A 21,324-nucleotide genomic window follows, 5' to 3' on the forward strand; every position below is an offset into this window, starting at 1 on the left:
ACTGGGGGAGTAGCTCTTCCCTGGTGTGGAACCTCATTCGAGCGCATTCTCACCATCTGAGAGAGAATAAGATAAGGACATTTAGAACTACATCAATTTCACGATAGAATATGAAGAAAGGTAATTTTCCTAACACCCTATAGCCTCTCGAAGATAAGTACAGACGTCTCTGTATCGATCCGCAAGACTCTATTAGGCCTACTCATAACTTGTGAGACCTGCGTGAACCTAGTGCTCTGATACCATGTTGTCACGAACTAATTTCACCTATAGGTCATGATGGCGCCCAACACTACAGCTAGGCAAGCCAACTTAATAAATTAAGAATACATTAACAAAATTTAAATCCAGAAAAATAATAAAATACCAAATTCTACCAATGTGTGTGCCAAAACCTGGTGTCACAAGTGTATGAGCATCCAATAGATTATACAAAACCTCAAATACTGTCTGAAATAAAAATAGACAGAATGAAAAATACAAGGAGAGATACTAGTAGCTAGAGAACGACTCAGAAAGGCAGCTTACCACTATGCCCCTGAATAACGTGAGTGTAAGACGATAGGTCTTCCACTAGTACTTGCCTCAGGTCCTGCACAAAAAGTGCAGCAAGTGTAGTATGAGTACGTAAACAACGTGTACCCAGTAAGTATTAAGCCTAATCTCGAAGTGGTAGAGATGAGATGGCCGACTTTGACACTCACTATGGGTCAATAATAATAACTGAAATACAACTAGAATATCTAAATCAACATGATTCACAGAATTTACAATAATTTATTTAACCATCGGAAATAATCAAAGTCCTTCAAATGCAATAATTCTCAATATATTAATTAAATTCCTTCAATTCAAATAATTTCTAATTTATCAATTAATCTCATTTACAGAAATAACAATTAATTCCTTAACAAGCAGGAATAATAATTCATTAAATTTCAAGGACTCTCCAATTTATCAATTAATGAAATAAGCTATTAAGGTATCGTGTGATTATTATTATTAAGTACGATTTCTACCGAGGACGTACGACCCGATCCAGAGTGTCGTGTACACTGCCGAGGGACGCGCGACGCGATCCATAGATGCATCTATCCTGCCGAGGCGTTCTTCCCGCTCCACAAGAAAGGAGGACATTTTCTTACGTACCTCCAGAAGGAGAGTATATTTATTACAAGATAAATTTTGGGAGGAAGAACAACTTCTTTTAACAATTACCTAATTTAAACAGAAATTCAAACATATGAGATTTTCATCCTTTAATAATTTTATCTAACAATTCACAACATATATATAAATATATCAAATAATTTAATTAAGTAAAGACTACAATTTACACAAGTAATTCATGCTTTTGAATCCTAAACTACCCGGACTTTAGCATTAATAGTAGCTACTCACGGACTCTCGTCACCTCGTGCGTACGTAGCCCCCACAATTAGAAATAATTATTCAATTTAATCATCTATGTGGTAATTTCCCCCTCACAAGATTAGACAAGAGATTTACCTCGTCTCAAAGTCTACTTTCCGATTACCACGTCGCGTTAAATTCTCGATTCGACGCCTAAATTCCAAAACTATCCAAATATTATACAAAATAATTAATATATGCTAAATGATTCGAAATTTATCTATTAAATAAATTACCTTATCCAAAATGGTAAAATTTCTTAAATTCACCACGTGCCCACGTACTCAGATTCTGGAAATTTTCGGATGAAAACGTTACCCATAATCTCAAGAACTTAATTATATAATTTCTACCCAATTCCATAACTATTTTCGTGGTTAAAATCTCATTTTTATAAAAATCTAGGTTTTTCACCTAAACCCTTAATTTCTAAGATTTACTAGTTATAATCTACCCATAATCTATGTATTTAACTCAAGGGATATAGAATTAACTTACCTTCCAATTGCTAGTTGAAATCCCCCTCTAAAAAGCTCTGAAATCGCTCGGAAATGGAGGAAAACTGGGCTCAAAATGTCTGAGCCCCGACTTTTTAACTATTTTGCCCAACAGGCATTTCCGCACCTGCGGACAGTGTACCACACCTGCGTCTTTCGCAGCTGCAGAAAATCCTCGCAGGTGCGAGTTTCACTCGCTTGGGCCAAGGTCGCTTCTGCGCACCCTTCTTCGCACCTGCGCGTTCGCAGGTGCGCAAATTCTCCGCATTTGCGGTCCATTGCCCCTCCCCCTTTTCCGCTTCTGCACACAAGGACTCGCATCTGCGAGGTTCGCTCCTGCGAGCTACTGCCGCATCTGCGAATGTCGCACTTGTGGCTGGTCCAGCGCAGGTGCGATTCTGACAGTAGCTAGGAGCTTCAGTTTTGGCTCCCTACTTCCAACTTGGTCTAAGCCTCGTCTGATTAACACTCGGGACCCCCGGGGCCCTGCCCGAACATACCAACAGGTTTGAAATCATAAAATAGATTCGCTCGAACTCTCGGAACGCATAAAACAACATCAAATCTAAGAATCATACCCTAAACCAAATTGATTCAAACTTAAGAATTTCAAGTTCTTCAATTTACTGTCAACGCGCCGAAATATACTTAAACTACTCGGAATGACACGAAACTTTGCGTGCAAGTCTTAAATCACTATACGGAACTATTCCCAAACTCAAAATTCCAAATGGACTTCAATTACTCAAAAACCTACCCCTAACCAAATTTAAAGAATTTTAAACCTTCAAATAGTTGATTTTTACTATTAAGCATCAAAACGCTTCCGGTTATCTAAAACCCGATTCGGACATATTTCCAAGTCCAAAATCATCATACAAACCTATTGGAACTGTCAAATCCCGATTCCGGGGTTGTTTTCTCAAAATGTTGACCGAAGTCAAACTTTACCTTTTAAGGCTAACTTAAGGAACCAAGTGTTTCGATTTCAACCCAAACACTTCCAAATCCCGAACCAACTATCCCCGCAAGTCGATAATCATTAAAAGCACATACGAAAAATTTTATTTTAGGGAACGGGATTCTAAAAGTTAAAATGACCGGTTGGGTCATTACAATAACTATGTGTTTTGGCCACTATTTGCATTCTAATTTGCTGCACTTTACTGATGTTTGAGTACTAAATGATAGTAAATTGCTCTAACTAATTGCTTTATGCTTTGCAGGAGATATTTTGGGCTACAATAGGGTTAGGAATCATTTTGAGCTAATATGGAGTGTTGGGGCCAAGTTAAAGATTATGGAGTATATTGGGAGCTCGTTCGAGGATCAACGGAGGTTCGCGCACTTAAAAAGAAGAAATAAAACGAGAGCAGAAAATGGCCCAGGTGCGCGGCCGCGCACTGACCGTGCACTGGGCCACGCAAGTCAAGCAGAAACTTTCAAATGTGCGTGGTCACCTGCCTAGGTACGCGGCCGCGCACGTCCCTTCGAGGAAATATTTTACAGTGCTAAAATTGTAATTCCGGGGGCAACTTTCCTTGACCTATCTGAAGACCAACTCGTCTAAAAAGAGGGGACCTTGATTTTGAGAAGGAATTTTTGAGAGAGAAGAAGACGGAAGCAACGGGAAATCGATGTACTTGATCAAATTCACTCAATACGAAAATTTGGGTGGAATTTGGGAATTGTAATGTCTTTTTGTTCTTCTAGTACTCTCGTTTTGAATACTTTCTTCGTTATGGAGTAATTCTCCTTAGGGTTGTTGATGGATGTTATGAATTAATCATTGTTTTGCTTTTACTCTATGTTAATTTCCCGACTTTCCTGAATAAGTTCTTAATTGAATTGCAAGATTTATTGTAGTCTTACTTTAATCGAAAGAGAAGTTTTCTGCTATTAGCTTTGTGTTATCTTAATTGGGTTGATTTTATGCCTCTTCTAGGTAATCGAAAGAGCTTAAGGAGTTATTCATTTACCCAGTTCAGGAGAATAATCGAGAGGTGTTCTCCGAAGGATCATTCATTCACTATTTTTGTGCATACATTCATAGGGCATGTTATTGGGCTATCTAAGGGGATCAAATTCATTCGAAAGAAGATTTGAAATCTTTAAAGTAGCCCAATCATCTGTTGAAATCGAGAGAATCAGTAGAAGCTAAGAGTGAATTTAGCATATAGTTACCCGGAGCAATAGTTGATCACATATCTTATCATCACCCTTGCCTCTCTCATTGATATTCCTTTATTTTTAATAATCATTCAGGTATCATCAGTTTTTTTCTAGCTGATAATCGTAGTTTATTTGTAGTCAATAAGAACATAAATCAAAAGGTTGATTATCCTGGATAGTGTTAAGCTGAAGAATTAATAGAACATTAGTGAAACCAATCCCTGTGGAGACGATTTAATACTATACTATCTTTGATTAGCGAGCCTAAGTTTATACGTCGATTTTACACTCGTCAGGAGCGTGTTCGAATTGTGATTTGGAGGTCAGGAGTAGAATTAGGCTTGAAATGGCGAAAGTTGAATTTTTGGGAAGTTTGTGACTTGTGTGAGAAATTTGAGGTCAATCGGACATGATTTGATAGGTTTCGATGTCGTTTGTGGAATTTGGAAATTTCAAAGTTCATTAAGCTTGAATCCGTGTGTAATTCATATTTTTGACGTTGTTTGAGGAGATTTGAGGGTTCGACTAAGTTCGTATCGTGATTTAGGGCTTGTTAGTATGTTTGCTTGAGGTCCTGGGGGCCTCGGGTTGATTTCGGGTGGTTAACGAACTTGGAATGGAAGTTGAGGAATTGTAGAAGTTTGGTCTTTTGCTGGTGTGATCACACTTGTGAGGGTATTAGCCGCAGGTGCGATGCTTCAGGCGCAGCAGGTTGAGCGCAGGTGCGGAAAGGGTGTAGACCAGCAGAGGTCGCAGGTGCGATGGTTTCTCCGCACCTGCAATAGCGCAAATACGGACCAGTGGTCGCAGGAGCGGAGGCAGCCAGATTTAGTAGTTTTCGCAGGAGCGCTCATTTTTCCACACAAGCGGGTGCACAGGTGCGAGCCCAGGCTCCGCAGGTGCGGAAATGCCTGGGCAGAACCTATATAAGCGAAGGTTCCGAGATTTTTGGCCATTTCTAACATTTTGAGCTCGGATTTTGGAGGTTTTTGAGAGGGTTTTTGAAGAGATTATTGAGGTAAGCTTCTTGTGTTCGTTTTTCTTTAATAATGATATTTTCCCACTGATTTGCCACCTAGTTGGTGTATTTTTTAGGTGCAATTGAGGGTTTGAGGCTAAGGATTTGGAGAGTGAATTTTGGGAATTTGAATGACCATTTGGTGACGGATTTTGATAAATTTGGTATGGTTAGACTCGTGAGTGAATGGGCTTTCGGATTTTGTGATTTTGTCGGATTTCGAGACGTGGGCCCGGGGGCCGGGTCTGAGCCGATTTCGGATTTTAGCTATAATTTCGTATTTTTCTTGTGGAATTGATTTTCTTTAGCCTATATTGATTGTATTGTATTGCTTGTGGCTAGATTCGGGACGTTTGGAGACCTATTCGAGAGGCAAAGGCATTTTGGAGTAGAGTTTTGCGTTGATTGATGTAAGTAACATTTTTAACTCTGGTCCTAAGGGTATGAAACCCCGAATTTTGTATTAAATGATTGTTTGGAGGTGACGCACATGTTAGGTGATGAGCGTGTGGGCGTGCACCGTGGGAATTGAGACTTGGTCTATTCCGTGAAACTAAAAAGTTGAATAAGCTTGTCGTTAGCTATGTGCCTTCCTGTGTTATAGAAATTTGACATTAAAACATGTTAGAAATCATGCTTAGGCTATGTGTTGGTGCTGTAGAGACCCCCAGTGGTCGTGATACCTGTTGAATCTTCCTGCTTATTGTTACTTGTACTCAGTCGTAGTATTACTTGCATATTATACCTCAGTCTCTGTTATTCCCCGTTGATACATTATATCATTCTATTTTGGGCTGATTCCCCTTTATTACTGAGGGTCGTGAGACTAGAGAGGTTGATGACTGAGTGAGGCCGAGGGCCTATTTGTGAGGTATTGATACCATAGCACGTGAGTTGTCCGTGCGGATCATGACATTTATACTATAGCACGTGAGTTATCCGTGCGGATTCTGATATGATACTGTAGCACGTGAGTTGTCCGTGCGGATCTTGATATGATACTATAGCACGTGAGTTGTCCGTGCAGCACGTGATTTGTCCGTACGGATTATAGTGCTTGGGCTATAGGAGGCCCTCCGGATTATGTACACCCCAGTGAGCGCAGGTACCTATTGAGTGTGAGTATTGAGGGCTGAGAGTCGAGTGTTGAGCTATTGAGAGAGCTTGAGGGACTGTTGCCCTGAGAGGTTGCACTTGTTTCATCTGTTGCTGCACTTAGATGATTTATGTTATTGTTCTGAAACTTCTTGAAAAATATTGTATCCGGTTTTACCTGAACTTGGTAATGTGTAACTGACTTGACTTAAATTGCCGGAATTGAAACATGTCTACTTTCATTGCTGAAATTACTAAAATGAACTGTATTTGTATAGCTCGTCACTACCTTTCAGTTCATTAATTATTATTGTTACTTACTGAGTTGGTTGTAATCACGCTATACCCTGCACTCCGTGTGCAGATCCAGGTGTTTCCAGTCACGGAGGACGTTGATCTCGTGCGTGGTTGAGTATCGGAGATTCACGAGGTAGCTGCCGGCGTTTGCAGTCCTTGTCTCTCCTTCCTTGTTATCTTTTCTTTTCTGTATTGGTATTTTGACACAGACTCTTATAGACACCGCTTCTTAGACTGGTTGTTTAGATGCTCATGACTTGGTGACACCCGATGTTGGGGCTATTTTTCCGCACTATATTTTAAGTTTAACTCCTGTTTTTATGAAAACTCTGTCATGTAAAAGCTTTTGACTTATCTTTTGTGAAATATTAGAAGTATTTTTGAGAATCGGCTTGCCTAGTACCATCGATAGGCGCCATCACGACAGGTTAGGATTTTGGGTCGTGACAAGAGAAGAGAGCAACTGGCGCAAAACAAGAAGCAGACTTGAAGGTGGAAGGACAAAAGAGTTTGTAAGTCCATTTTAAGAGGCAAGCCTTTCTTTATGATCATATGTAGGGGTGTCAATGGTTCAGTTCGGCCGGTTATTTTATAAAATTTGTACCATACCAATTTTTCGGTTATTCTATTATGTATAACTAAAATTAGACTTTTCGAAACCGTCTCAATCATGTTGGTTTTTCTTCAGTATCGGTACAGTTCGGTTAATTTTCATTTTTTTAACTATTATGTAAAATTCACCAGTAGAAGTAGAATGCAATAACATACGTTCTTTTATAGGACTTAGCAAAACTCTCTAGACATTTTTACTGTTTAAAGGGTGATGAATTAAAAAAATAAAAGATGGCTAGAGTATAGATTCATCAACTATTCTAAAATAACATAAAAGAAACCAAGCAAAGGCAAAGAAAATATAAATCACACAAGTGGAAAGATATTAACCAAACTGGGACTCAAGAATAAAGTCTATAGAATATTAAATATTCAAAAAGATAAATTTAAATTATATGAAAGAAAACATATTCAATACATGTAGCTTGCTACTCATAATCGCTAGAATACTTTGTGTCTTGATAATGAAGATACTTGAAATAACTTAGTTTAAGTAGAAGTAGTATAATAGGTTTTAGGAATTAGTATTTTGAGTTTAATTACTTGTTGACTTGTAATAATTTTCATAATTCCAAGGCCCAAAGAAAAATTTAATGCATTATTATTTTTAAACTTACTATATAAATATATTTTCCACATGTAAAATTTATTCGGTGCGGTTCGGTATTTTTTCGGTTTATTTTTATAAAATAAAAAACCTACCCTAATTATCGGTGCGATTATAGATTTATATAAAAACCTACGATTTCTTTAAAAGAAAATTAAAAATCGGTTCGGTGCGATACAGTTCGGTTAATTTAGTTGGTTTTTGAATGTTCATTGACACCCCTGATCATATTGATCGCATTTCGTGACTTTTCTTTCTTCGGGCATAGATGGGAGAATATAGTGGCTATTTGTGCACAACCATTAAAAAGTGAATACACATTCGTGCGTGAAAATAGGCCACGCCATGAAAATTCTACAAATTAGCGTGGGTCATTGAGGCCCATATTACATACAAACAAGCCCACTACGTGGACCATCATGATTCACAATAGCTTCCTTCTCACTGTAATCTGCTGAAGAATCAGCTGAATTTCACAGATTCATCACATTTCTGCGTCAACATTCATGGTACGTTCCACTCTTTGATCTCTATCTTTCTATACTTGTTTATTTACCAATCGAAATGAAAATTTGTTGTGAAAAATGCCTTAATAGTGGGATGCATTTTAAATAAAGTGGGATTTAACAGAGTGAAATGGGTATATAGGATTTCCATCTAGTTTGAAATTAAGGCATAATTGATTGGCTGACTGATTCATTGGTTGGTTTGATTTGACACAAACACACACACACACACACTCTCTATTGTATATGCTTAGGTGCATTTTTTTATGCCTCCTTGGTTTGTTTTGTTTTTGTTCTCTGGGGGGAGATATTTTGAGTGCGAATTGATAGTTTTTAAAGACGAAAAAACAGTTTATTGTTTTAACTGTTTCGTAATGGCCATTGTATTCCTATAAAGAAGAATGAGGAGAAACCCTAAATTACATTTGGGCAGCGCATGTGGTCATTGCCTTTGATTTTATTTGATGCTTGAATATGTTATCGAAGAAAGCAGTTGCTTCATTAATCTGTATTCTTTGAAAATAATTTCGGCTTCTTTTTCGAGATTTGAGTATGATATAGCTTATGAAGTTCCTATTTTGAACCTAAAATAATTAGAATTCTTAAATATTGGAGAACTAGGAATATATGTAGTCTACTCTGCACTTGAAGGTTGGAATTAAGCCTCTTCAGAGAAAAACATGACTTTGTGAGGGAAAAGAAAAGATTTTTGCTTTCTTACTTTCACGGAAGGCTTATGTATTTGTTTCAGAGAGGTGGGCGTAAATCAAATTAGTACCCATGGATCCATCTACTTATGTTGGATTTAAATTAGTACCTAAACTTTGAAAACAATGTAGTAAGAGATGCATCCAAGGGTGTGACCTAGTGGTCAATAAAGTGGGAGGAGAACATGAGGTCTCAGGTTCAAATCTTAGCGGAGGCAAAAAGTACTAGGTGATTTCTTCCCATTTGTCCAAGCCTTGGTGGTAGAGCCGCCTGATACCTGTGCTGGTGGGAGGTAACAGGTACCTGGTGGAATAATCGAGGTGTGCACAAGCTGGTCCAGACACCACTGTCATAAAAAAGATGGAAAAAAAATGTAGTGGGATATGTCCAGTGCTGTCAAAGGCAAAACGGGTTAAAAAGTGCTCCAGGTTTATTGGGGCTTTAAGCCCAAAGCACAATTAAAGTGTATGCTTTATTTTAAAAGGGCGCAACAAAGAAACAAATAAAAATACATATCTAGTGCAAGAACAAATAACAACATCATTCATAACAATTAATATATCTTTTTACTAATCATATTTACTGTTTTAGTACCGTTCTATTCAAGATAGAACTTATGGGAAATGAGACACACGCCTTAGTGCCTTGCCAACGCTGAAGCGCAGCCTAAGTGATGTGAAGCACCTACCCTCAGCTTCTTTGAGCTCGGCTTAAATCACCTCCAATGAGCCTTTTACTACACTGGAGATGTGTTGCATCTGAGTATTTTAACCCCCCCGAGAGAACAAAGATACACACTCCCTGAAAAGAGAAAGCACCTTTGTTTCTTCCATTATTACCCAATCCCCTTAGCATCAGGCACTTTTTTTTGATAGGTTCCTGTTAGCATCAGGTATCAACAATCTAGTTTTGAATAATTTTGAGGTATTATTCTCCTCATCTTATGTTTGCAATCTATTTACTCTGGTTACCTGAGTTTAGCAAGGTATAGCCCATTCCAAGTCCGCATAAGGAGGAGGTTAGCGAACTTGAAGTATGTTGGCAGCCAGTGCGAGAGCAGTCTAATTACTGAAGAATAGAAAGGGATAGATACATGGTATTCAGATTGCTGACACCAACTAGTAGGGATAATTGATTAACTCTCTCATCTTAGATTTATCTCAAATTATATCAGATTTGAGCTTGCTTGTTGATCCCTCAATTTGGTTTTGTAATCCCATTTCGCTTACTGCTTAAATTTGATCCGAAGGAAGGTGCACAGTACGTCTTTAGGTGCTTTAATGTTCACTGCTAGCTGCTTCCAATGCAATATTTGTCACTTGGTAGAATTCCCTCACTTGGGTTGTGATCAGAACTGGCAGACATTTAATGCGTGAAGCAGAAATGTCTGCTGCCAGTGGAGTGGCAGGTCACAGTTTCGCTTGAGCTTGTCAATAGCTAGACCTCTTTTTCTCTGTTGCCTGATCAATCATAGCCCTAAGGTTGTTGAAGTAAATTCTGATTGAGAAACAATGCGATGCATCCAATTTAAAAAGATTGGCCCCCACAACTCGTTGCACCTGACAATTTTCTTCAGTAGATACATGCAGTCACCTTTGTGAAAATATGTGGACCTAGATTTTGGTTTCCTATGTTCTAGCATTAGAGGTTTATCTTGATGCTAATAGCTGTCTTTTGGCAACCTTTTGTTTCTGTGTTTTTTATAATGTATAAGATTTTATTCATAATCAGTGTCAAGAACTTACTGTAATCAGTACATAAGTCTGTACCAAAAACAAAAAAAAGCAGTACAAAAATCTGGACTTGCTGACTACTACAAAATTGGGGAGTCTAACAAGTCCAAAGTATCAGTGGTACTAGTTACAAAAAATTCCTTCCAGCCAAAACACTAATTGCTGTATACATCTATATTTTATACAATTAATCTTTTGTTCCTTTCGACCCACACAGTCCATGCAGTACATAAGGGAATAATCTTCCAAGTCTTCTTCTGCCTCTTCTTATTGCTTTGAGCTTGCCAGCTACATAACAGACTTCTAAAATTCTGCGGCATCACCCAGTTGACTCCAAATAGGTTCAAAATATAGGGTCCGGATCTGCCAAGATTGATAACAATGCATCAGGAGATGACTCACAGACAGTGTAACATTCTCAAAGAAAGCACCTGCTACATAAATTTTATTCCCTTCTCTGTAGCCCCTCCTGTGTAAGACAGGCTTTATGAGCTTGCAACCCAACCAAAACAGGCAACTTTAGGAGCGTTTTACATGGACATTCTTCATCATAATCTCCTGATTTTTTTTTTCAACAGCAACTTATAGCATGAATGAACAGAATAAATACCATTCCCGCTTCCCAGCCATACCTGATGATCATCAACATGGTATGTCAAATTCAGCGCCTGCATCTTCTGCAAAGGAACCAATTTTAGCCAATTCCCAATCATTTAACAGCCTTATAAAGTTTTCGATCTAGTAAACTTAGAAACGAATCATATAATCATATATTTATATACCAGATGAATCAATGAGTTATCATAATTTTCTAATAATCATACAAAGTCAGCAATCAGACAGCCTTATTTGGGACCAATCTAAGTAAAACTAAAAATTGGTTTTTGAGCAATCCTCCATCATCCCAAAAATCTATCCAAAGTCTCACTTTTACCAGTATCATCTCTCACTTTGAGAGGTCCGACCTTCACTTTTTATAACCTATAAATTGAAGCCAGCATCTTCAAAGTACCTTTTCCCCCATGTGCAAATTCCAAAGCCATAAAGAATTGACATGCACAGTCAGTTTCTTTCATTTCTTCTATTAGTGCTTTGCTGAAGAGAGCCCTTGTGATTTTCTATAGTTTCTTTGCTACTGACTTAGTATCTAAGAGTGATGCAGTAAGCAAGAAGGTTTTACATAGCCTCCAGCCCTTTGGTTTAGTGGTAAGAACTCAGCGCTTGATGTGTGGGTTAGGCACATAGGGGCGGGTCCATTTGTCTATCGAGTTTTGGACCGTCCACCATTGGCCCTCGGGTTGATAAAAAAGTAAGAAGATGTTACATATAGACTTCCCGTTGCTCGTTTTTCTTCTTGGTGGTATTCACTAGCTAACTAGCTAAGAACATATTTGTTGCATCTGTATTTTTCAGAGCTTTCATGAAAATTTTCAGCATCTGTGTTTCTCAGAGCTTGATGGAAATTAGGAGTTTGTTAAGGATAGCAGCTTCCTCCATCTTTCTACAGAAGCAGTGCATGGTCTAGGGCTGAAGGCAACACTTGAAAGGATTGCGACTATCGGTTTCAGTCCTTACATATGGATGACTGAACTAAAAAAGCTTGTGAAGGAAATGACCCCCAACAATAATATAATTTTAATTATCAAATTGTTGAACAATATGGTAGGAGCAGGAAGAGAATGATGGACTGTTGCTTCTGTTTTTTAATCGTTGATATTGCTTTTTATGCTTGCTCAATCTCGTCTGTTATGACGGTAAATTTACTGATGTGTGTCATGTTCTTCTCACAGGCACCTATAAAGGGACTTCTTTCTCTGCAACGGACTGCATTAGTACAGCGTTCTAGTGAAAGATGGGGTCTATATGGTAGGTTATTTAGCACTCAGGCTGCATCAACTGCTAGCACCCCCCAACCTACTCCACCACCTCCACCTCCCGAGAAGACTCACTTTGGTGGCCTTAAAGATGAGGATCGTATTTTCACAAATCTCTACGGATTGCATGACCCTTACCTTAAAGGGGCCATGAAGAGAGGTGATTGGTACAGAACAAAAGACCTTGTCCTCAAGGGTTCTGACTGGATCGTGAATGAAATGAAGAAATCTGGTCTTCGAGGACGTGGTGGTGCTGGTTTTCCATCTGGTCTCAAATGGTCCTTCATGCCAAAGACAACGGATGGCCGTCCTTCATACCTTGTTGTCAATGCTGATGAAAGTGAACCCGGAACCTGTAAAGACAGGGAAATCATGCGGCACGACCCACACAAGTTGTTGGAAGGCTGTCTGATTGCTGGAGTGGGGATGAGGGCTAGAGCTGCTTATATTTATATCAGGGGAGAGTATGTGAACGAAAGGAAGAGCCTTGAGAAGGCTAGGAAAGAAGCCTATGAAGCTGGATTGTTGGGGAAAAATGCTTGTGGAACTGGTTATGATTTTGACGTATATATTCATTTTGGTGCCGGAGCCTATATTTGTGGTGAAGAGACAGCTCTTCTGGAGAGCCTTGAGGGGAAACAAGGCAAACCAAGACTGAAGCCTCCATTTCCAGCTAATGCAGGACTTTATGGTTGTCCAACAACTGTCACAAATGTTGAAACAGTTGCTGTTTCACCAACCATCTTAAGGCGTGGGCCAGAGTGGTTTGCTAGTTTTGGTCGGAAGAATAATGCTGGGACAAAGCTATTTTGCATCTCAGGCCATGTAAACAAGCCCTGCACAGTGGAAGAGGAAATGAGTATTCCATTGAAGGAGCTGATAGAGAGGCACTGTGGTGGTGTTCGTGGAGGATGGGACAATTTACTTGCTGTTATACCAGGAGGTTCATCTGTTCCATTGATTCCCAAGAACATATGTGAGGATGTACTAATGGATTTTGATGCACTCAAAGCTGTGCAGTCAGGGTTGGGGACTGCTGCTGTAATTGTCATGGACAAGTCAACTGATATTGTAGATGCAATTGCAAGGCTCTCGTACTTCTATAAGCACGAGAGCTGTGGTCAATGTACACCATGTAGGGAAGGCACAGGGTGGCTTTGGATGATCATGGAAAGAATGAAGGTTGGCAATGCAAAATTAGAAGAGATTGACATGCTCCAAGAGGTGACGAAACAGATTGAAGGGCATACCATTTGTGCATTGGGTGATGCTGCTGCTTGGCCAGTTCAGGGCCTCATTAGGCACTTTAGACCAGAGCTAGAAAGGAGGATCAGGGAGCACGCAGACAGGGAGCTACAGCATGCTGCTGCTGCTTGATTGTTGTGAAAGGTTTGTTCTTAAACCTTTCTATTACATTTACACTATAATATTGATAGTAACCATGGATCTTCCACCGGATAAAACATCCGTCTAAAAAGTTTTACTTTATATTTTGGTCCTTTTTTTGGGTTGGGTTGGGGGGGGGGTGGTGGTTATTGGGTCTTTTTGATGCTCTTATAGTTCGGATTATTAACGAAAAACTCTCAGGAAATTTGTCTCATTTCTCCTCTTGTGGTATTACTGACCTCTCCTTGACCAATGCAAGTCATCAATTATATTGTTATGAAAAAGCATAATATCTGTGCTAACTTTTCCTTTACCCAACCCATAGAGAGCAACACTTCTTTCTCTCAATATAAGAGAAACAAAGGCACCAAAAAAAAGGACCAAAAAAGTTGCAGATTTCAAATGCTTTCTAGTCATATCGCTGCAAGTTTAGTGGATTTTACATGACAACCCTGTGCATGGTGATGAGGTGTTCTTTATTACTGAAATTGAGGGACACATCTCCCAAAAAATATAGAAATAAAAAGAAAGCCTGAAGGATGTGGGTGTACTATCCAGCTGATTGGATATAGCAAAATGATCTAATCAGAAATGCTATCTTCATTTTCTGCAAGTTCCATCTTTATGTATGAAGTTAGGGATATCTCTTGTCAATGTTCATCTTTTGCATTGCTACAGAGTCATTGTTACAAGCTCTTACCCTTTTGCAATTTTAAGCACTGACATGTAATTTGACCCTCCAATCATTACATCATTTTAATTAATTGTTTCCCCTACCACACCTCTGCCTTCCCCCTTGCGACATGTCTCTGCCAAACGATGATTTCGATGCACCAACTTGGGCAATAATTAGTTACATGTACTTGTCATAGCTATTTCATAATTGTTGTCTCTTCTTTTTCCAGATGTTTGATACCATGGAATAAATTTGAGAAGTACCAGAAGTACGAAAGTAAGAGGGGAAAGCAGGATCCAAAGCTTCCCTATCGAGCCGCCTTTTTTATTGTGAAGTTGTGTGAACTATTTTTAACTGTTGGTACAACGGGTACTTTATGTTTCAGAGCTGGTACATCTAATGTCTTATGTATGAAAGATACATTATCATTCCCATGGCTTTGATAGTTGAAAGATGCATAGTTGTTTGTCATGTGTTAAATAAAAGCTATACTTTGGCGATCCTATTCTCCACTAAAAGCTTGTGAACTTTTGGCCTAAACTCTTTGTTGCTCAATGATATCATCTGCTTAAATCCTACCCCTACTTATGTCCATTCTGCTCTATTTGGATTCTCTCATTCGAGACTGAGCTTTTGACTTTTGAAGTAAACTATGGATAGGTCCTCGAACTATCAAAAAAGTTAAACAAAATTATCAGGTCAATGTCTTTACGTGAGTCTAAACACTCTCAATTCCTAGTTTTCTTTCCCATTATATCAATTTTCAACTAGTGCTGACTTGCAATATAATCCCCAGAAGTCTAATTACTGATTGTTTGAGCATGAAACAGAAACTGTTCAATAAGCTTGTAACATTCCTCAAATCTAAAAAACTGTCAAGACACACTCAATATAGAATTTAATTTTTTTAATCTTGTCCTGAGTGCATAAAAATTATACTTCTATTCCGGATTTAAACCCTTATGATTGACTTTTGAGTTACTTATATATATTTATAAATAATTGGATATACAAATAGGGGAATATTAATAAAGTTAATATTATTAAATTTTAGGAGTGAGTATCATTAAATACTAGTTAAGTAAAAAAAAAAAAAAAGAGAGCACGTAAGGATTAACCTAAAGCCCAAAGTGGGCTGTTGTAAGAAAAAGGCTTAAAGCCTTGACGAAATAGCAAGAAACAAATTTTACTTTTAAAAGGCAAGAAACAGAAGCAGCCTTGCTGCTCCCCAGCGAAATACTCACGCAACAGGAAGTTTTAAGTTTCTTCACAAATCACTAATTCATGAACTCAAATATATAAAATTCCCTATTGTCAATTATCCTACAGTAGTAGTAGGTAAGAATTGAATAGTTAATTCTCTTCTTTCTCTATATCAACAGTAAGTTCAATATTTAGGTGTGAAATTTTGAAATTAATTAAAATACACTAGTTGTTGTAGAATCGATTGTTTGACGGGTATAAATTGGACTGGAACCTACATATTGGCTCGAGGAGTTTTGAGGTGAGTTGATATAACCATTTACTAAAGTGGTTTAACTCACAAAAATACGCATACAAGGTGTTTGATGAATTGCTTGAAAGAGTTAATATGTACTTAATTGGAGCGAGTGAGTACCTATTAACTTAAAATTATTCTAGCTAAAGTTTAGATGATTTATTCTGATATATGTGCATAATTTTTCAGAATTTTGTGTTATTCTTTTATGCCATTTTCATGTTGAAAATTCAATAAAAAAAACAAGAATCTTTAGAAATACTTTTGAATGTTTATTCCATGCTTATGCCATGCTTTACATTTAAAGATACTAGTATGAGTATGTATAGGTTGTTCCAGAAAAGATTGACTTGAATGGTCAAGAAAGTTGAGAAGTTGATTTAGACCCTAGCGAGGTCACACAGAAAAGTTTATTATTAATATATTTTCAGCCCCAGGCATCCGGTTACCTTTGCGGATCTCCGCCGCCTGCTTTTGCGCTATTGTTACTTACGACGTCTCTTCTCTTACGCAATTCCTAACTAGTCCTCTATTTTGAGAAAGGTTCATCGTCCAGGCCGAGGGTCCTGACCAAGGCATTGACTTCCTGAAATGACTTGTACCAAAGTAGGGAGCACACGAGCCGAGGGTCTCGTTGTTGAGAATTTTCTAGCCAGGCTAAGGTATGATACATGGGCGCTGAGAACCATGAAGTGAGTGAGACCCCGTGGATTGGGCCTATTCGATCAGGTTGGGATCGAACCCCTGCCGATCACACAGTGACTAAGATAGAAATAAGTCATGATAGTTGGGACTCCCGAAGCATAAAGTGAAGTACTTTTTTTATAAGAAAGAAAAAGAAAAGGATTTCTTTTAGAATATTCATAAACTGCTATTATGCAATATTTTTAGAATTGTTCTTACAAACTTTATGTTTTTCATGCATTTAGAATCTTTCCTTGTAATGTATATTTTATTAAAATTTTGTTCCCTGCTTTAGTGGGGGTTGTTGAAACTCACTAAGTATAATGGATAGTACTGACGTTCTCTTTTGGGAACCTGCGGCGGTCTGCGGTACAACGTAGGAACCGATTTTGCATGTGAGCAAACTACAGGTTAGGACTTCCCTCTACTTCCAATGCTATTGGTGAGCTCCATTTTTGTTCGTGGAGTATTCCTTTGAGTCATCGTTATTTAGCTATTTCTTTGTTTACTTGGAGAACTAAGCAGGCAATCTCATGTCCTGAGCAGTGCGTCAGTTTATCAGTAGAGGCTTCATAGACACAGTCAGTGGGTTAAGATTCAGATGTTTTTGATAATAACTTCGCAGTATTTCAATAGTTACTACGAATAAAGTTTTGGAGTTGGTTTATTTAAGATATTCAAATTAATTAAAAGTATTTGATTAAATTATTGCCTTGTGGCATATAAAGTTTGAAGTTATAATAGTTTTGATAAGCGCAGATGGTTCGCTCGGTCAAATTTAGCGATCGGTTGCCGGTCATGACTTGTTCAGAAAATGGGTCGTGACAAAGCTACACTTATCAACTAGAAAACTGTTTCCAGTAGCAAAAGGGATGTGGGTTTAGGTGTCCAAAGAGTTAAATATAAGAAGAAAGCCATTCTCTTGGGGACGGCCCGAAGATTGTTTAATAAGCCTAATGCCCTTTGGGCACTGGTCTTAATAGGAAAACATTGTAGGATAGGGCAAAACAATAAAAGTCTAAAGACTTGAACCTGAAAGGGAATTATAGAAGGCTAAAATATTTTTGCTCCAAAGCTACTTGATGGACAGTCCACAAAGGAAATAGAGCCAATTTTTAGATGGTGCTTGGATCCCAAACCACCCACCAATCAGTGATTCAATCCATGGCTTTTCTTGCAGGGAAAGGAAAATATCAAAGTCCCCAACCTCTTTTCAAATGGCAACTAGGATCTATTCTCGCTGTCCTTCACAATACCTTACCAAATTCTTTTCTCCATCAGGAATGTTCTTAGCTGCCCACAAAGCTTAGAGAAAAATAAGTTAATATGGGGTCTTAGTAGCAATGACATATTTTTCACCAAGTCAGCTTCTATGTTTCTGGATGCTCAATGCAAAAATACAACCAACGATGCACGCACAATTTCAATTGGGTGTGGAGAATAAGAGCACCAAACAAAATCAAGTTCTTTCTTTGGCTAATAGTTCATGGTAGACTACGTACTGGCCAATACCTCCAATCAATTGGTCTCTATATCCAATTCTAGTGCACCTTTTGTGGCCATCTAGTGAATCAATCCCTTACATTCTCTTCATCTACACCAATGCACAAGCATTTTGGTACTCTCTCTCTCCCAGGAATGTACCAATGTTCCTAGTCTCCAACATCTCAACTTTGGTCAACCACAATGGTCAAACACATAGAGCATAACAGAAGCCATAAGTTTAACAACATCATCTTATGGGAAGACGTTCTCCACTTTTGTTTCTGGCACATTTGGACAACTAGGAACAACTCATTTAATGGTAAGGACACCACTTAAGTTAGGAACACTATTGATAGAGCCATTGAATTTCATCTAATTGTTGGAAAGCAACATGCATACAAGCAGATGGTCACCATTAATGTAAAATGGGAACCTCTTGACTGGGATTCCTACAAACTTAACACAAATGGTTCTGCTATTGGTATTCTATGAATTGGGTGAATTAGAGGAGTTATAAGGGACAATAGGGGATACTGAATTCTTGGGTACATGAAGGGACTACCACACACAAGTAACAACCCCGCTAAACTGCATGCCATTTTGCAGGGTCTGAAATTGACTAAGAAAAATAACCTAATGCCGTTGGAGATTAATAATGGCTCTAAAGAGGTAATTAATATGGAAGAAAAATGACACCTTTCTTACGACTCTTTTATTCTTCAATGCAGGTTATTGATGCAGCACCTGTGGAATCCAATACTAAAGCATAACTACAGAGAGCAAAACAGGGTAGCAGACTTGCTAGCTAAAGAATGGGCCAAGAAGAATTTTTTTGAAAAACCTTTGATTTTTGCAGTTTCTTCGGTGTTTGCCAATGAAGTAGTATGGTCAGATATCCTAGGAACTGCTTTTGAAAGACACGTTATAGCATGTAATATAAATACTACTACTAATAACACGCCATCTAGGCAAGGTCCAATATCCACCCAGTTATTAACTCTAGTTCTCGATAATTCATTTATTTACATATTTATGTTTAACAAAAAAAAGAGTATGAAAAACTTTTCTGGTTTTTATGACATACTACTCCATAGGGTTTTGTATTCGGAAAAGGGCAAAAAATACACCTATTATTTGGGTTATATTTTATAAATACCCTCTGTTGTTGAAAAAAAAAAGAAAAATATCTAAAATTGCCCCTCTACTATACTATATTATTTACTTCTGCCAACCATTATACTATTTGTCTATTCTAGCCCCTACTGTTAATGAACTTAAAATATTTGCCCCTAAACCTAACGGATCTGTACCGTGACAGCTGACCCACTCAACTTTTTTTATGTCAGCTGCCAAGTTATACGACCCTACAAAATCAAAACCTCGCAGACCCCTTTACATCCTCAATTGACGAAGAATTAGGGCTTACACGACCCCAATACAATTTTCCTCAGCCTTCAATGTCGCAAGGAAACTGTTCATCCCAAATTAGGTATCATTATGGCATTATTGCAAATCACTTCACTTCAACGACTCTTATAAACCCCGTAAAGAGATTTTATAAATGTCCGAAACCTAAGGATAGTGATCCTCTAACATAAGCTAGTTCTCAGTTTGCTCTAAATTCTAGTCTACTAATAAAGCTTTTTTGGTCTCCTTTGATTTGTTTGTGTTCGACAGATTAGTTCTTGTGGTTATTTTGAATAGGAAAATGAAATCTTCTTGAACAGTAATTTGGTTACAACCAAAGATTTAACATCATCTTTGGAAGTGATGAAAATTAATAGGGATAAACTAAAAGAAAAATTAGTTGCCATGGAGGCTCTACACCAAGCTAAAGCTTCAAAAGTAATGAAATTGGAAGACAATGTTTTGAAGACGAGGATGATGCTTATGATTTTATGGGAACTTTTTGTTGGATTTGTTGAGGCATTGATGATAAAGTGAATTTTTGTGAGTTATGCCGATGACTATTGTTGTGATATTTTTTAAGTGAATATATGTGTGTATTATTTTCAGTTTTTTCTGGTTTGAATAGGTGTATCTTAATTATCATTTTGTAGATGTAATGTTGGTGTTATGTATTTTGTTTTGAACCTTTATTATTAGTTTATTTAATGTTAGTTTTATGTATTTTGTTTGAAGCTCTTTTACTAGTTGATGTTGTATATGTTCATAATCATCTTTTGGTATGTATTCGAGGACACCAATATTGTAAGATCTAAAGCCTATGTACCAGATTCACATAGCAATTACACTTCAAAATTTTAAATGTGTTGAAGGAATTGTTTCAGTTAAAATTTGGACAGTATATTATACAAATGAACCTGCAGATTCCGAATCTTGGACAATGAAGGGGTTGGACATCATCTATAAACTGGACAATGAATAACATTGAAAGCATCATCTATAAACTGGACAATTCATAAACTAATAGTTGTTTGATTCACAAACATTCACAAATAGTCAAACTACATTAATGAAGACAAGGGGATGTCACATTATCACCCAAAAAAATTATCACCACAAGTGATAACATGACATCCAAGTTGCACTAACTAAACAGTCACACAACCAAAATTTAATAAGTTTACTGGCCTAGCAGTAATTACATCACAACCAAAAATATAAAACAACCACAATAGAGTTCACTAGCTCCCTATTCCAGCACACCAGATCCCATTAATTCTGCTTCTTCCCATTACCCTTCTTTGCTTTCAACTTGGCTAATCTTTGTTTGTTAAGCTGATTACCAGTAATAGCAGTTTTACCCTACCATTGCAACTTTTTTGGTGAGAAAAAAAGTTTTGATGGCTCACTCACACTACTGACATCACAAACAAATCCAATTGTCCGTATTCCAATTGATGTACTTTACTTTGTAATTGCATCAATTATAGTCTAGTCTTTGCTTCAGAGATACTTCTTGGCCTTATAGCTATTTCAGGTTAAGTATTAAAGTCTGGGTAGTCAAAGTCTGCAAAAGCACTGAAGTTTGGTTCTTACCTCTACACTGAAGGGGTTGGCATAACCAAGAAGTTATTGGATTGACTTTTCTGAGTAGGT

The 21,324-nt window shown here is 37.8% G+C and overlaps 1 protein-coding gene across 2 annotated transcripts; it reads left to right on the plus strand.

Moving 5' to 3' along the window:
* Nucleotides 1–7,928: 7,928 nt before the first annotated feature.
* Nucleotides 7,929–15,172, plus strand: LOC107771297 (NADH dehydrogenase [ubiquinone] flavoprotein 1, mitochondrial-like). 2 transcript variants are annotated; one of them, XM_075230878.1, is made up of 3 exons: nt 7,929–8,220; nt 12,449–13,921; nt 14,824–15,172. In XM_075230878.1, the coding sequence occupies exons 1-2, from the start codon at nt 8,218–8,220 to the stop codon at nt 13,907–13,909; spliced, it is 1,464 nt and encodes a 487-aa protein (XP_075086979.1). In that variant the 5' UTR covers nt 7,929–8,217; the 3' UTR covers nt 13,910–13,921; nt 14,824–15,172. The 2 variants fall into 2 exon arrangements, with proteins under 2 accessions (XP_075086979.1, XP_075086980.1); XM_075230879.1 differs by lacking the exon at nt 7,929–8,220 and adding an exon at nt 12,137–12,320.
* Nucleotides 15,173–21,324: the final 6,152 nt, after the last annotated feature.

Source organism: Nicotiana tabacum, chromosome 15 (assembly GCF_000715075.1).
Source record: "Nicotiana tabacum cultivar K326 chromosome 15, ASM71507v2, whole genome shotgun sequence".
Taxonomy (NCBI): Eukaryota; Viridiplantae; Streptophyta; class Magnoliopsida; order Solanales; family Solanaceae; genus Nicotiana; species Nicotiana tabacum.